The sequence below is a fragment of the Lissotriton vulgaris genome, chromosome 9 (genome assembly GCF_964263255.1).
Source record: "Lissotriton vulgaris chromosome 9, aLisVul1.2, whole genome shotgun sequence".
Lineage (NCBI taxonomy): Eukaryota > Metazoa > Chordata > Amphibia > Caudata > Salamandridae > Lissotriton > Lissotriton vulgaris.
In genome coordinates this window covers 1,217,041,841-1,217,059,885 of record NC_141697.1, presented here as the reverse complement: position 1 = coordinate 1,217,059,885, position 18,045 = coordinate 1,217,041,841, and the positions used below count along the sequence as shown (strand labels likewise).

General features: G+C 40.4%; 1 protein-coding gene across 1 annotated transcript; it reads right to left on the bottom strand.

Annotated features, from left to right (window-relative positions):
• Positions 1-9,110: 9,110 nt before the first annotated feature.
• On the bottom strand, positions 9,111-11,046 carry LOC147693070 (uncharacterized). Its single transcript, XM_086936876.1, has 2 exons — positions 10,428-11,046; positions 9,111-10,152 (listed from the first exon to the last, which is right to left on the bottom strand). Exons 1-2 carry the CDS (start codon positions 10,846-10,848, stop codon positions 9,140-9,142), a joined length of 1,434 nt encoding a protein of 477 aa, XP_086793002.1. The 5' UTR covers positions 10,849-11,046; the 3' UTR covers positions 9,111-9,139.
• Between the last annotated feature and the right edge of the window lie 6,999 nt (positions 11,047-18,045).

Here is an 18,045-nt window from a genome sequence, read left to right as displayed (position 1 = left end):
TGCCACCAGCTCTAAAGCCGGCCCTGACTGGTACTAGTGACAGCCTGCACAAGTTGGCACTGTGTGGCTAATTAAGAGATGACCACAACACTGGTTAATTATTAATTCAATATAGATTAAAAATTACTAATACCTGCCGCCCAAGCCATTCTTATAGCTTTGGGGGCTTGAACTAATCTGAATGGTCACACTTGTAGGACAGCCATGGTTAGTAGTTATGCTGTTACTATTATTGGCAGTGCTGGCAGGGGCAATGAGTGGTGCAAGGTGCAGTGCCCTCCTGAGGAGAGCCCCAGTACTTTTTTGAATGTATTTATTTATCTGTTATGCAAATTAGCACTCCTGCCAGCCATATTTCAAAGGAGGCCAGCCACGCTAGACGCCTTCCCCCTTGTTGCCTAGTCGTATTACTTCTGTTTTTTCAGGTCGAGTCTGGACAGCGCATGCAGTATTCAGGTATGGACTTGAAGCTCCGCCCACTCTCCATCCATATTTTTCGGTAACTGGACATAATATCGACTACATATTATCGAATGGACAAAATATCGACGGAAAAATATCGACATTAACTAAATATCGACTATAGGAATATCGTTGGACAAAATATCGACTGAAAAAATGACCAAAAAATATCGAATACAAATATATCGACTCAAAAATATCGACCAGACAAAATATCGAAAAATAGTGAAAGTAAAAAATATCGAGAATATGTAGAAAAAAATGTTTAAAAAAAAAAAATTAATAATATAAATAAATAGTAGTTAATGTTTAGGAGCGGGTTGTGGGTTTATAGGGGAATAGGGTGGGAAGTAATTTAATAATAATTAATTAATTAATATATGTTTGTTAATTGTTTTAATTAGATTTTAATTGGTAATTAATTAAAATTAATTAGTTAATTGTTTTATTAAGTATTTAGCATATTATTTAATTGATTAATTGGTAATTAATTAATAATAATTAGTGATTTTTTTATTATTGATGTGTATATTATTTTAATTGATAAATTGGTTATTAATTAATAATACTTAGTGATTTATTTTATTATTAATTAGCATATTATTGAAATGTAAAAATTGGTTAAAAATTAATTATAATGAGTTAATTATCTTATTAATATTTTGCATATTATTTTAATTCATTAATTGGTAATTAATTAATAATAATGACTTAATTACATTAATTGGATGCATTTAAATTTAATGTATACATTTATGTTTATGTTAATTAATTAATTGGAATTAAACAATATTAATTCATCAAATTTATTATTATAGCTAATGTGATAATATATTTTCTTTTTGTTTTTGTTAATTATTATTTATTTGTTAATTAAATATTAACCCCTTAAGTGCTGCTGACGGCCAATGGTCGTCAGCAGCGCTACCTCCCCAGTGCTGCGCACGACCATTGGACGTCCATTCAGCACTGGTTCCAATGGACAGCGCAGCACTGGGGAGGGATGTTTACACGCATCTAAGGTGTTAATGTTTAATGTTGTGTACATTATTATTTATAGTGTTCAGGGTCAGTTAAATAATTTTTGGTATAGGGTAATTTTTTAGGGTTCGGGGTCATTTTTCTGTTCGTGAGTAAAGGTGTATTTAGTGGGATTTGGGACTTTTTTAAGGTTGTGGGTAAAGGTTTCTTTTTTGGGGTCAGGGTCAGTTTTTAGTTTGTGGGTAAAGGGGTATTTATAGGGTTTAGGGTCAGTTTTCAGTTTGTGGGTAAAGGGGTATTTATAGGGTTCAGGGTCAGTTTTTAGGTGTTGGGTAAAGGTTTTTTTTTTGTTGAGGGTCAGTTTTCAGTTTGTGGGTAAAGGGGTATTTGTAGGGTTCAGGGTCAGTTTTCAGTTTGTGGGTAAAGGAGTTTTTTAAAGGTTCTGGGTCAGTTTTCAGTTCTTGGGTAAAGGTGTATTTTTTGGGTTGAAGGTCAGTTTTCAGTTTGTGGGTAAAGGGGTATTTGTAGGGTTCAGGGTCAGTTTTCAGTTTGTGGGTAAAGGAGTTTTTTAAAGGTTCAGGGTCAGTTTTCAGTTCTTGGGTAAAGGTGTGTTTTTTGGGATCAGGGTCAGTTTTCATTTTGTGGGTAAAGGGGTATTTTTGGGGTTCAGGGTCAGTTTTCAGTTCTTGGGTAAAGGGGTATTTTTAGGGTTGAGGGTCAGTTTTCAGTTTGTGGGTAAAGGGGTATTTGTAGGGTTCAGGGTCAGTTTTCAGTTTGTGGGTAAAGGAGTTTTTTAAAGGTTCAGGGTCAGTTTTCTGTTCTTGGGTAAAGGTGTATTTTTTGGGATCAGGGTCAGTTTTCAGTTTGTGGGTAAAGGGGTATTTTTGGGGTTCTGGGTCAGTTTTCAGTTCTTGGGTAAAGGGGTATTTTTTGGGTTGAGGTCAGTTTTCAGTTTGTGGGTAAAGGGGTATTTGTAGGGTTCAGGATCAGTTTTCAGTTTGTGGGTAAAGGAGTTTTTTAAAGGGTCAGGGTCAGTTTTCTGTTCTTGGGTAAAGGTGTATTTTTTTGGGATCAGGGTCAGTTTTCTGTTTGTGGGTAAAGGGCTATTTTTGGGGCTCTGGGTCAATTTTAAGTTCTTGGGTAAAGGGGTATTTTTGGGGTTGAGGGTCAGTTTTCAGTTTCTGAGTAAAGGGGTATTTGTAGGGGTCAGGGTTAGTTTTAAGTTTGTGGATAAAGGGGTATTTGTAGGGTTCTGGGTCAGTTTTGGGCTTTGGGGCGAAGGGGTATTTTTAGTGTTCAGGGACAGTTTTGGGTATTTTGGAGTGCTGGTGTATAGTGTAAAATAAAACACTTATACATTAAAGCTATTACAGGAAAATAAAAGAAATATAACTTTACATTATTAAGTTTTACTTTTATCTAAAAAATATATGTATCAGCATCTTTCCAGACAGTAGCTAGAGTGGAGTTGGAATTCTAATTATTAATTGGTTAGTGTCCAGCACCAACACTGATATTACCTACACTGGAGTTGGATTACTAAATAAACATTGGTCAGTGTCCACCACATTTTATGATATTAGCTTGACTGGAGCAGCAATAGGACATATTAAATTGGTCAGTGTGCAGCACATTTGCATACATTTGTTCATTACTGTCTTTTAATATAAATAAATAATGCTACATGGATGTTTCCAAAAAACTTTATTAAACATTTTAAATTTTTTTTATTGTGTACTATAATACAATAACAAACAAAAATAACATCACATTATTTTGACTTTTAGTATTCATAGAATAACACATTTACATTTATATACATGTTGTCAATAATAAAAATAAAAGTGTTTACAACATTATTTCAGTAAATTTAACATATTCCCATCATTCACTTACAGTTACAAGTATTTATATTGAAATACATAAAAAATGATTTATAATACATATTTTTACATTAATATTTAATAATGTTAATATTAAATATTAATATCATTAAATATATATAAAACATTTTTTATTTTAACAAGTAACATGACTATTATTACATTTGTTAGAATAAATTGAAATACAAAATAAAATATTTGTTGGTATATTTCTCAGAAAATGTTGTTTTACAATAAAACATATAAATCTATTCGGTTGTAAACTTTATAATTGTATAGGGAAACAATATGTTTAATTATAATATCTGGTATTGCAAAAATATTAGTTAAGCTATTATATACTTTTGTTATAGTTAGAAATTATTCTAAAACATTTTGTAATAATTAATAAAAATAATAACTATTTTATTTATTATTATTATTATTAATTAATAAACATAAACATTCATTTCTTATTTTCTAAAAAACATACATTCACAGATAAAATAAATACTTTTTTTCTGGCCATTGTTTATATAGTAAATGGTTCAAATTGTTATATTAATAACAATAAATAAGTTATATTATTTATTAATATTAATTATTACCATAAACATTTATAATGTTTACTGAAAAATAAACTCAAACTTATTCATATAAATGTACAAAATAACCAAATATTTACATCTTTTATTCAAAGTCTTACATATTTATTTAATATTATTAATATATAATAATTATTATATATTAATTTATATTAAATATATTTATTTTTCTTAAATAAGGAAAATTGTAATGAGTATAGTGTATTAATTTGTTAAATTATACATGTGTATGTATTATATTTTAAAACTATTACATTGTATTGTCTATTATACTTTTACACAAATGGGTTAAGGGGACTACTTTTTTACCGCGTAAGGTTATTGCGCTCCATTCTGGACTGGAGAAGCTCGCGGTTGGGAGTTGCTTCGCGTGGAGAGAGGTACGGTTATTTTTACCTACAAATTATAAGTAAGTGGTCATGTTTGAGGGTATCATCGAACTTTGTAGTGTATTTTGGTGTATGTATTAATTGTTTAAGTAGCGTTTTGGTGAAAAGTCTTCGTTATAGATGTGTCGTGATTTTTTTACTTCAAGTGTTATTTTAAGTGTTCCGAAATGTCTTCTTACATGGTTAATGTTAATTGTTAGTATATTTACAAATGTGAAGGGGGTATTTGTGGGTGGGTTTCGTTATGTATGTTATTTTACAGGTTCCGGTTCCTCGCATGAAAACTACATGGAAGGAAGCGTGTTTTTTTACGGAGAAACAAATGTTTGACTTATTATGCTTATATTTTGACATTTATCTCCTATGTTTCGTGTTTGCCAGGAGCGGTTTTAACACATTTTCTACCTTTTTCGGGTTTTTTGGAGGGTTTCGAATCGGATTGATACATTGATATGCGTGACCGTTTTTTAAAAGTTGTGTGTATATCACTTTAAATACTAAAGTGTCCACACTACTGTTTTTGGGATTTCCTGGAGCGTTTTTTTAAGTTTTATACTTTATTTTCGGGTTTTTGAGGGTTTCCCATATTGGAATTGTAAGATATTGGATTGGATTGTATGGATTGCTTTTTGCTTGATTGCGTCTTTCTCATCTCCAAAAATTGTAAGTATTTAATTTACATTTATCATTGGGTGGGAAATGTCGATTTTTAATGTTATGTGTATGTGTGATGAATTTATAAACATTGCATATTTGTTACGAATTATTTTTCATAATTTTAATACGTTTGTCAAACAAATATGTATTATTTATAATTGATTATATATGTTTATGACATTTAAATTTTACTATTATTGTAAGAAGACATTAGTATATTTAGTTGACATTTTTATAGTAGACTTTTAGCTATTATTGACAGGTATTCTAATCCTCTAGTTGTAGGGTATAATGTGACTTGACTTTGAAGTAGTCGGAACATTTGTTTAGTTTGTTTAGTGAGTTTTGGACCTATTTGTGACACTGATTGTTCCATTCTTAGTTCCTGATAGCTTTGTTCTTTTTTCAAAGCTTCTAGAAGGTTATGGAATGTGGGTTTGCCTCTGTTTGTAGTTGCTTGGAAAGCATTATGCCACCCTTCTACACTGTTGTTTGTTTTAGCCTCTTGGTTTAAAGTACTAAGATAGACATTCCACCAAGGGATTTGGAATTTGGGCTGGCGTCGATGTCCAGATCTGTGCAACCTTCCCACCCAAGTGTCTTCAAAATAGTCCAGTAATGGGGTTAGTTTATCCTCATTCCTCTTGTAATATGTGCTGTCAATTAATAAATTGTAATGTTCCGCTACATCTGTAACAGAGACGTAGGCCAGGGCTATTAACTTTTTAACTTGATAGGCAAAGGTGCTATCTGTAGAATATAGTATACTTAAAGTAGATTTTTGGAGATGCCTCCATATGCTCTGATTAAAATGATAATAGCAACCCTGGATTGCTGTGTGGGGAAATGTTCTCAAAATGCTATTAATCATAGCTAATTCGAAATCAATAATTATTTTTTCAGGAAAATAATTATTGATTTCCGTTTTGAGAACATTTAATATTTCTGTGTAAGTGTTTTGCTGTTTGTTGGGTAGCAAACAGTAAATGAAAGGTATGTTTGAATTATGGTATAAACCGTGGATGGAATACAGTTGATAAAAAGGTTTTGGGCATGGTTTAAATGTTCCATCCATCATCCATTGGGGACACTGTTGGATTTTTCGTAAATTACTTGCAGTTGCAAACATAATTATTCTGTTTGTACTGCTTTCATTATCAAAAAGGATAAATTTATCTTTATTGTGTGTGATGGCCCTTTCTGGTGAAATAATTATTTCCTCAAAAGTTGTTGGGTTGGGTTGGGTTGTGCTAGTGAGTTGTTTAGTGCGTGCAATTGTGCGTTTCAGGGAGTCAATAGAGGGTAGTTGACCTGAAGCATGGGCTGGGACTTTTACCAGTTCTTCTTTAAGGATTTGTGTTGTTGGTTTATCACTTTGTGTGCTAGCACTTTTAATACTTTCTAAAGCATCTCTAATTTCAATTTCTGTGACATTTGGGGGATGATTGTGTTCCCTAGTAAATAGCACATTACTTTCCTCTGTAGTAGCCCTCCCATAACATTTGTTGGAGTAATATTTGGTACATTTCCCAAAACCTTTTCTACCACTTTGTCTTTCCTGATTATACACATAACCCATGTAGCATAATAGTAATTTATTTTTCTGAGACATGACAAATTCTGCACCTTCAGTCATTTTGATTTACTTGTTCTAGGAAAGAGTAGAAAGAAACAAAATCAAAACACATTTTTTTCCTTTTGTGGTGCTAACATCATTAATGATGTATTTATACTTACAGTTAATCAAAGTAGTAGTCACAAAAGCAGAAATGTCTTCTGAAGGATTTTCTTGTATGTATGTCTTTATTTGCTGTTGGTATGAAAATATAGAAAAGCCACGTTAATGTTTACACATAACAAACGTATTTCCTACTAAAAAGCAGTTGTCATTTTTGCTTGCTTGTACTTTTGATGTAAAAATTACATATACTTACTTCTTTAAATATTACAGTTGTAGTAATTGGTGGAGTACATCAAGTTAGTACAGGTCTGATCTGTAGAGTAGATAGAAGAAATAAATGAAAATTATTATAATTTTTATATTGAACCATTTGGAAATGGGAAATATTTAAAAATATACTAACTTCTAAATAAGTCGTTTTCTTTGTTGTAGGCAGAATAGCTGTATGATGTATTCAGAATATCTGTAGAGGAAATATAAAATAGATAACATGTTGTTAAGAACATAGGGCCCGATGTAGGTAGGGCTTTACCGATCGGTATCGGCCGAAAATACCGATTTTTGGCCCTTACCGATCGGTAAACAGCCATCGAGATGTAGGGACCCAAAAACAGAACGAATCGGATAGAAAACCGATTCGGAATGTGTACCGAATGTGAAAGAATCCGATACGTACATACCGAAAATCGGATATGTAACGAATCGGAAAAACACCGATTCGGTTACAAAGACCGAATCGGTCCATGTACCGATTCGTTAGTGACACCGAATCGGAAAATCACCGATTCGGTCCTACTACCGATTCGTTAGTGACACCGATTCGGAAAATCACCGATTCGGTCCTACTACCGATTCGTTAGTGACACCGAATCGGAAAATCACCGATTCGGTCCTACTACCGATTCGTTAGTGACACCGAATCGGAAAATCACCGATTCGGTCCATGTACCGAATCGGAAAAAATACCGATTCGGACATGATCCGAATCGGAAAACATGCCGATTCGTATGAATCTCCGATCGGGAAATTCCCCGATTCCGACAGTTGGGGAGATGTAGGGAGGCACAGAAACACCGAAATCGGCTCAAAATCGGTAGAATTCACTCGGTATTTACCATGGATTGCAATCAGGTGGTAACCAACTCCAACCCATATAAACAGTCCCAAAATGCATTGCAACTTGCAGGATGGCAGCTTTCTATGTCATTGCGAGGCGGCTACGGCTACAGCAGGAAGGACAGAGGGAATGGCTAAGAAATGAACAGGTCTACAGACAGAGGATAACCCTGTTCATGCTCACTGAGGCTGAGATCCTACAGAGATACAGGCTGGACTCTGACACCATACTTGAGCTCATCAGGGACCTTAAGCCATACTTGGACCACCACACCCCAAGGGCACACGCCATCCCTGCGCACGTCCAGGTGCTATGCAGCCTACACCTGGTAGCGTCTGGCAGCTATCAAAGTGGAGTAGCAGCAGCAGGAGGGGTGAGCCAGAGCAGCCTGTCAAGGTTCTTCCACATATTCCTTGACGCCATGATAGACAGGATGGACCTATACATCTCATTCCCTGCAACCCACGCAGAACTGCTACAAACCAAAGCGGACTTCTACCAGATGGCACACTTTCCCCAAGTCATCGGTTGCATAGATGGCACGCATATTCCGATTTGCCCACCAGCGGACACCGAATACATATACCGCAATCGGAAATCTACACACACCATCAACGTGCAGGTGATCTGCAATGCCAAGTGCACCATCACAGACCTGGTAGCAAAATTTCCAGGAAGTACCCATGACTCATATATATTCCAACAGAGCGGCATATATGCACGGCTGATGGCTGGCGATTTTGGAGAAGGATACCTCCTAGGTGAGCCACATCATCAGACCCCCATAACACATAGTAGGTAGGTGTAATACATGTATGCATGTGTCTAATGTGACCCCTTTCTCTTCCAGGCGACAGTGCATATGCCCTCCGCTCATTCATACTCACCCCCTACCTCAACCCCTCCACACCCAGCCAAAGGAGGTATAACCGGGCCCACATACGCACCAGGAATGTTGTTGAACGGACCTTTGGCATCTGGAAAAGTAGATTCAGATGCCTGCACAAGAGTGGAGGTGCAAGGCAGTATACCCCCATCACCTGCTGCAAGATCATAGCTGTATGTGCAATGTTACACAACCTTGCGGTCAAGAAGGGCACTGAGGTGGAGTTGTCTGACTACGAGGACTATGACGACGACGAAGCTGTGCCACTGACACAGCCAGCTGGGGTGTGTACGCCATGTGATGGCAGATACAGACGTGAGGAGATCACTGAGAACTATTTCTGACTGAGTACAGATGCAAAGACAGCTAAATGTTGCTTGGAAAAAAAAAGTTTTAATAATGATGCACCACAGTTACAGCACTGATGTGCATCAAATAATGGAGAATGTTAACGAAAATAAAGTCCAGGGTTCTGGTGTGCTCATCCCCCCTTGCCAGCCTATTTTTTGGCCCGCTTTCCAGACCCACTGGGGTGTCCCTCGGCCCCCTCCGAATGGCCAGCAGCATCAGCGGATCGCCTGGTGCTCCTCCTTGGCTCTGAAGCAGCGCTGGCCGGGCTGCTGCGGCTGCTGCTGTCTCCAGCATCACCCAGGTCCAGGGCAGGATTGGAGGCGGCGTTTGATATTAACATGGCCTCCATGGCCGTGGTGATCCTGGCCATCCCCCTAGTCAGCTCAGCTGTATGCTGACTGAGTGCCGATTCCTGATTTGAGCTGCGATGGCACAGCTGTGCGGTCGCCGCTGCAAGGCGGGCCATGGCCCGGTTGAGCACCCGGGCATCCCTCCTGCGCGCAACCTCATGCTCCTCCTGCCTGGCAGAGGAGTGGGTGATGGCAGTGGTCAGCCTGCCCAACCCTGCTGCCACCTCCTTGTTGCTGTCCACAACAGCCTGGAACCCCTTCACCAACTCCCCCATCTGCAGGTTGTGCTGCAGGAGCTGGCGTTGGCAGGCCATGGTGGATTTGGCCTGTTGGCGCTGGATTTTTACCATCTGGCCCTCCAGGCCCAGGAACACACTGCCCTCCCGTGCTGGTGCAGCAGTGGTGGTGGTGGTGGCACGGCGTCTGGCACTGCTGCCTCCGGCCTGCTGAGTGGGCTGGGGTGCCACTGGTGGTGGTGTGGTGCTGGCCGGTCCCGGAGCCCCTGCTCCCACGACAGGTTGGACGGGTGGCAAGGCCACGGTTGTGGCAGGAGCTGTTGTCGGCGGAATGGTCTGCCTTGTAGGGGAGTTGTATGGTGAAAATTGCAAGGGGGGTGAGCTGGGCAGTACTGGGGAGTGCACTGCCTGGAAATCAATCACCAGGACTCCCTCCATTCCAAGCCCTGGGGTGTCTCCTTCCTCATCCTCATCCTCCTCCTCCTGGCCAGGCTGGCTGGTGCTCGGCCCTGCCACTGCAGTATTTGAAGTCGAAGCTCCCTCTGCTGCCACAGTGGTGCTGCCTGATGGTGCCCCTAGGTACAAAGAAGCATTTGTAAACTGAGTGCCGATGTATTACAGTCAGTACAATTATGGCATTCCACATGTCCTTGCATCTCCTTACACCGTGTCACACTGTTTCCTGTCTTGTGATTCTGCACTGACATATTTGGCTAACTTCTGCTGACTACATGTACCATGATGCTTGTCTCTTGTATGTTGGTGACAGTACAGTGCTGGTGTTTGCCTATGCATTGTGTCTAATGGGGAGGTGTCTGGTAGGGTGTGTCATGATGCGCATGCTTCTTACCTGTAGCTGTGGCCATCGCAGTGCTGTCCAGGGTCCCGATCCCTACGATGCTCGCCCTCTCGATGGTGCTGGAGACAATTTCCTCCAGCTCGGTGAGGGGTGGCGCCGGGTTCTTGCCTCCTCCGGTGTGTCCAGCCTGCCTTTGGAGGTCGGCCAGCTTCCTCTTCGTGAGGCTGCGGAGGTCATAAAACCTTTTCTTAAGTTCCTCAATGGACCTGGGGGTGACTCCAGCAGCATTGACCTTCTGGGCGATGTCGGCCCACAATCTCCTCTTGGTGCTGTCTGGCACGTTGAGGGACAGCTTGCCAAAGAGCTGGCGGTGCACCCTCACCACCTCCTCAACCAGCACCTGAAGTTCTGTGGTGGTGAATTTGGGCTTCCTCTTTTGGGAGGACTTCTGGCTTCCTGCCTGATCTGCCATATTCTCCTGCTCCTGCTCAGTCTGCAACCTCCTTCTCCCACTGCTGCTAACTGTGTGTTGGGCTCAGGCAGGCTTTCCAGAAACTTCTAGAAACTTCTTAATTGGCTGCACCTGCCAGGGTTGCCACTCCCTGTTTGGGTGGGGGAGGGGGAGCCACCTCATTGGCTGAATCGCCTATTGCCGAATCGGCTTTTACCGATTCGGTAAAATCCGAATCGGTAAAATCCGAATCGGTATTATCCGAATCGGTAAAAGCCGAATCGGTTCATGCAATGCATTCCTATGGGCTTTTTCGCCATGGGTCTATGATTGCCGATTCGGTTTTTACCGAATCGGCTTTTACCGAATCGGTATTCGCCGATTCAGAAATATCCGATTCGGTGGTAGCCAATTCGGTGTTTTCCGATTCGTTGTTGGCCGATTCGGTAATTTCCGATTCGGACCGAGCTGAATCGGAACGTACCGAATCTCATTACCGATGCCGACCGAATCGGTTTTCAATCGGTATTTTTTTCCTACATCTCGTTTTCCGATTTCAGAATACCGATTCGGCCCGCCTCGGTATTTTGAAATCGGAAAATCGCGTTTACCTACATCGGGCCCCAAGTGTGTGTTATTTTCGGCAGTTTTAGAGAAATGACAAGTATACTTACTTTTTTTTACAAGGGTATTCTTGTATATTGGTATACTTTGTGTTGGATATTTTCATAGGATATGTAGAATAGATGTATGATGTTTTCAGAATATCTGTAGAGGCAATTCAAAATATATAACATGGTGTTAAGAATATAGTTAGCGTTTTTGTGGCCAGTTTTAGACACATTACAATTATACTTACATTTTTCAGAAGGGTACTCTTGTCTTTTGTTATAGTTGATGTTGGATCTTTCAAATGATCTATAGGGAAGATGTAAAAAGCAAGATATGTTGCTTAGAAATGTGCAATAAGAAAAGTGGCTGTTTCATAACAAACACATCTATACTTACATGTGTAATTAGTGTAGTTTTATCCTTTTTGGTGTAGAAATAGGTCAATCTCAGTATATCTGTAAATTTAATGTTTTTAAAAATTACATACTCTTGTAAATTAGTGTTTAAAAACAGCAGTTGGTGTACAACAGAGCATTATTATATACTTACTATCTGATTTTGCACGTGAAGAAATATGACCATGTAATAGGAATTGTGTTGGAGTAGTTTCTATCAGAAATGTAGGAAGAGAAGAAAATAAAATAAGTGTAAGAGTTAGGAGATGTAAGGGAAATAGTGCACTTCCAATTTAGATTTCTAAAAAATGCAGTGTTACTTACTTGATTAATTAGCTAGTGAGCTGGATCTTTAAAGATGTTTATTCTGCAACAAAATCTTCAGAGTGTTGGCATCTACTTTCCAGAGAGGTAGCAGCAACAAATGGTAGAATGCATGTATCCCTTTTATAGTATATGTATTATGTGTTCTTTGATTTGATTGGTTGTAGGATGTAAGGAAGCATTGTATAGGCTAGTTTGAATTTTTTTTAGTTAATTGGAGTGTTTGTTGATGTGAGAATGGTGGTATGTGGTGATTCCCGCATTAAAGCAGGTTCGTTTTTAAATGTAATAGATTTTTATGTGAAAATAAATAATGAAAATGTTTGTTAAATGCAAAGAATATTTAGAAAATGATAAAATGCATGTAATAGAATGTATAGCAAATGTTGATTAATAGTAATTTTATGTACGTAACAGGTATTATATGTGAAATGTGTTTTGTATAGAGCAATGACTTTTATTGATGATTAAGATGGTATTTTGGAAATGAAAGTGTACAAACATGAACTCGATATTTTTTTTAACGATATTTTGGTAGTCTATATTTTTGTAGTCGATATTTTTGTAGTGTTAGGGCTAATTTCATGTCCAACGATATATTTGTAGTCGATATTTATTGAAGCGATATTTATGTATTCGATATAGTAAGTACTCGATATTTTTTACTCGATATTTTTGTAATTTGTGTTATAAGTATAGAAAGTCGATATTTTTGTCGTCGATAATTTGTCAACGATATTTTGGTAAGTCGATAATGTGACCGTCGATAATATTTCAGTGATCCATATTTTTCATTGGCTTGTATCATTGTCCTTCGTAAATGCTGCCTTCTGATCCGTTAATAGGCTTGTTAGTCCCTCCTTAGTACCGCCTTGTCTTCATTTGTAACCTACCATGAGGACTTGCCCTGTTTCTTCTGTTGTTACACTGTACGTATTTTTCAGTCTGTAAGCACTATTTTCTTTAACAAGTTTCTCCTACCGCATGTATGACATGCTTTCCTCCAACATTCAGCACGCCATGCGCGCTTTCACTTTCCAAGCAGCCCTGGATAATGACGGCCGCTTCTTTAAATAGGTCTCGCATTTACAAGAGTTTGAGCTATTTGCATTGTGAATAACAATGCCTTTTATTTATGTGTTAATTATCAAAACAGATAAATAAAAGGCATATAATATACAATGCCAATAGCTTAAACTCTCGCAAATGCGAGACCTATTGCACTGTAAATGTATGTCTGTTTAGGTGCCACTTTTTCGAGTTTGTCTCCATTTCTTGGGTCAGCCTTGTCCATTCGGCCGCGCTGCCGGACCCTGTAAGCTACGAAAAGAAATACAAATGACAAGCGTTCTGAGGCAGCATCGAACCGCTGCCATGCGTAAGGACTTTTACCTGAAGTACAACGTGGAGTTGAACGTCCATTCTTGTAAATTTCTGCAATAGGTTGCTGTTGATGACATTTTGCTTTTTAATTTTTGCGTTCTTCCTTTGATATCCTTTGGGGTACGTATTTTTGCATTAGCGAGCATACTGGAAATTATTGAATAAATGTCTATTACCATTCTTGTAAGCTCTGTTTTTTCCCCCCAGATCGTATGCTGGTTGTGGTTTGAAGAAGGGGAAGAATTCTGGTTCTCAACATTTACTTTAAGATACCATTAGAATACTCCACCGTTCATATAGGACAGGGACCGTACTGGCCAGGATAGGAGGCAAACCTGATGACAGGAGTGTGAGGGGATGTGGGCAGCAGGCCACATTTTACCATACACTATGGTCCTGTCCCATGATACGCCGCCTTTGGGAGGGAGCTACGAATCATATGCACACAGCCCTGGGGAAAGATATAAAACTTACACCACAGCTTGGGATACTAAACATCTGGGAGGCTACGGACCTGACAGAAGTTGAAAGGCAATTTACAATGCTGGGCTATACACTGGTTAAGAGAGAAGTGTCTAGGGGCTGGGGGGACATGCGCCCACCTCGTATCACCTTATGGGCCAAAGAAATGGATAGATGTATGCTGGCGGAGACTGAGGTCTATAAGGCTCGGGGATGCCCCAAGAAATGGGATAAGAAATGGTCACGTGGAACGTGCACAGGGGAGATTTATGTGTGTCACCCACAACTGAAATGGAAATGAGAAGGCAAGAAAGACTGGTAGGAGATATGTAATGAACATGTTCTTGATTACTGTTCTAACTGTAACATCTTGATGAAAATATGCAATGTGTCGTTCAATCATGTAATGCACCAATGTGATTATAATCAATAAACAAAGCTATAAAAAAATAAAAAATAAAAAGATACCATTAACCCCTTCACTGCGGCGGCTATTCCGCCGCAGTGCTAAGGGGGCGGGGGGGCCGCGTGGTGCGCCCATGCTGGTGACGGAACTGCTCCGTCACCAGCCGCGGTCGCGCTGTGCTCATGACGGAGCGGTTCCGTCACGGCCCCGCCCACTTAATGGAACGCTCAGTGGAGGCGTGGAATCCACGCCGCGCAGGCGTGCCGAGCGGGCCGTGACGGAACCGCTCCGTCATTAGCACAGCGCGACCGCGGTTGATGACGGAGCGGTTCCGTCACCAGCAGGGGAGGGGTTAAATGCCCCTCTGTGACATGAGAAATTCAGATTCAAAGTAAGGCCACACTGGAGTATGACGTCACCCTGGACTTAATCTTGGAATCATTAAAGTTAAAAGTTTGCTCACTCTCTATTTAAATTTTATTGTGGATGTTTGTAGAGCAGGCCTTAGACAAAATGAAGAGCGGGGGCGGGGTGAGTGGGGCTGTACACAGCAACAAGGGGGGGAGGGGGGGGGGGCAGCCAGCAGCCCCCACCGCCTGCCGGTGCCTTCATTCTGGGGTGAAAATTCTCAACACATGTGAGTGAACGTGTGGTGCCTGGGTGGCCGGGGTCAGGCATTCCTTTCTTATAGTTTACTTTTCAGAGTGCATTTGTGCAGGAATTCTTGGCAGAGGGCACGAGTTCCTTCTCGAGAGTCCTCGTGGGTTCAGAGAGGGTCCTTTCGGGTTCAAACACTCCACTCAAGAGGCACTTTTCAGGTCAAGCCCCCGCTGCAAAAGACTTTTACAAACAGAAGTAACAACTGGCGGAAGGAAACAGTCCAAAGTGTGCGCGTGGCACGCTGCCACAGAGCCTGCGGTGCCCGGGTTCAGGGCTTACCTATGCCACCGGGCACAGGCTCTCAACCGAAGAAATGTGCCAGGGTGGGGCACTTTTCTAAGATGGTTTTAAAGCTCACTGAACCAGCAGCTTGGCTCAGCGGGTAAAACGCTCACCGCTGAGGTGTGTGGTGATCTGGAGGTCACGGGTGTGAATCCTGCCAAGGTCAGCTTGAGCCTTCTGTACTTCTGGCATTTGCAAATTTAATAACAATACATTGGGTATAAGTAACTACAGCACCTAGATACAAATTATGTGTGAGAGAAAGCACTGTCTGTAAAAACAAGTTACATTATACTCTGCAGGCCTCCGAACCGTAGCCTGCTATAAACATAAATGTGTTCTCCCTTGAGTGAAAGGAGGTTTTTGTGGGCGAGTGTGCCAGGTGTTACACTACTGATGCTTTTACGCGCTGGTAAAGGGATCTTGTGTGGTGTTACACTGCCCCAGCAAAACAGGCCTTTCTTCGAGGTCCTGGGGCTGTTGCTATATTGTAATGTTCTTGGGTACAGTTGTTTATCACCAGTGTCTCAACACCTGTGGTACTGGTACTCTTAAAAACGTTATCCGAGACTCCCTATATACACTCCGCTGTCTTTGGTGAACGCGTGTGCATGTACACATTTCTCACCCAAGTGCAATGCGCTTGATATCTTTTTACACTCTGGCTTGACACAAAACTCTCGCCACACAATTATGTGAGAATCACCAGGAGAGGGGCTTTGGCTTCGCCCACATGTTGGGTGCCAGGAGTACATGTTTCGATTGGGCAGAAGTTGAGCGCTCCCACAAAAAAAGTGCCTGTCCTCTACACAGCTGTGACCATTGTGTTTAGTTATCCAGTTGCAGCAGCACAGATGGGAGTAGAGCAGTCATTAACATACATGGATTTCTAGGTCTGGCTTGACAGTGCCGCGTCACCCGGCCTTTAAATCTAGATGAATATTATTCTACAGTTCTTTCCTTACACAGAAATACATATTAATTCCCATGCTATCTATTTGTAATGCTTCACATTACCATACAACAATACTTTAATGCCAGACCTATTGTCATTGCCAATGCGTGTTTATTTCTGCACCTGGAATTTGTTTTGTCTGTGGAGAAACCAATCTCCTGCAAAACCACACAGTTTGGGAATGTTCCTTCTTCATTCCCGCTCTTGAAACAAATGTACTCGTGCCCTAGAGAGGGTTAAATCCCCATTGGTGCCCAGGGTGGGGAAGTGCGTCCAACCATTTATGAACAGCCACAAACACATATGTTTAAACCTATACGGACAGACATTGCTCACCCTAGAATGCCCACAAGATGCACCTTGGGGCAGATTTTCTCACGCTTAACACTACATTATCTTGGGGAAATTTTATGTGTGAGCAAACTCACTCACAATTTGAGAGTATGGTAAATGCAAATACTTTAGTAAATGGAGGTGTTTGTGCAACTAAGTTAGGGTGACCAGATCTTGAAAATCAAAAACTGTGACACTCCAAAAACTCCGAATTAGGGCTACAACTTTGCATTGAGACTTTCGGTATTCACAGAAGGCATTTAGGAGTCCTAAAATTAGGACTCCTAACTTCTGTGAATACTGAAATGAGTAAGTGCCTTCTGTGAATACCAAAATGGTAGTAAGTTTAGCATGTTGTCTTAAGTTAGTTCTGTGAATCAGGCCCATAGTGTCTCGCTAAATCAGATACAAATTTGTTAAAAAATAAAAAGCGTAGTATCACACAGTGGCAGATCCTTACCAAAGGTTTCTGGTTCAGTTGATTGCCATATGCCTGCCTTGAACAGGTACCAGTTCTTAATTTGAGCCCGTGGTTTCCGTTGCTCATCACCAGTACTTAATTGTCAACACGCACTTATGACACTCTGCCACGTGGTGGCGCTGCTCATCTAATTTAGAGAAGAGCAGAACAAAGTTTGTTTAGGAATACAATATACATTGAAAATTACTAATACCTGCCTCCCCAGCGATTCTTCCAGCTTTGGGGACCTGGAATAACCTGAACTGTCGCACTTGCAGCCGTGAGAGATGGTTAGTAGTTGTTTTGGCAGTGATGACAGGGGCGATGGGTGGTGCAAGCTGCAGTGGGCTCCTGGTCAGAGCCCTGAATCTAAATTATTTTACAAGCTAAGTACTGACTGGTACTGATAAGGTGAGGATCTTCAAATTGCATCGGTGTGTTCAAATGTTAAATTGGCATAATAATATTATTATAGAAGACACTGCATAGTTTGATCCTGTTTCCCTGGTTCATTCCAATGGCTCTGAGAACCTCTTGCCTTCCAGCTCTAAGGTGAGTTTGCCATCGTCTACCATTAAAGCACTTTGTGTTGCTTAAGAACATTGCTTGACAAATGCAAAGGCTGTTTATGTAATGGAACTGGTGATCAGTAGATGTTGTAGCACCAAGGATTGTGTGCTGCATGGCTAAATACGTATAAGGTCCCAAAGGTGAGACTTATAGGCTTTGCCAATGCTTGTTTTAAAGTTAGCCATCTTGGAGAATTTTCCGATTTTAAAAACCATTCACAAAGTAGGAGCAGTGGTGGTTTGCCAGCTTTGCCCGCGGAGCAGTGGTGGTTTGCCAGCTTTGCCCTCGGAGCAGCGGTGGTTTGCAGCTTTGGCCTGGGAGCAGTGGTGGTTTGCCAGCTTTGCCCTCGGAGCAGCGGTGGTTTGCATCTTTGGCC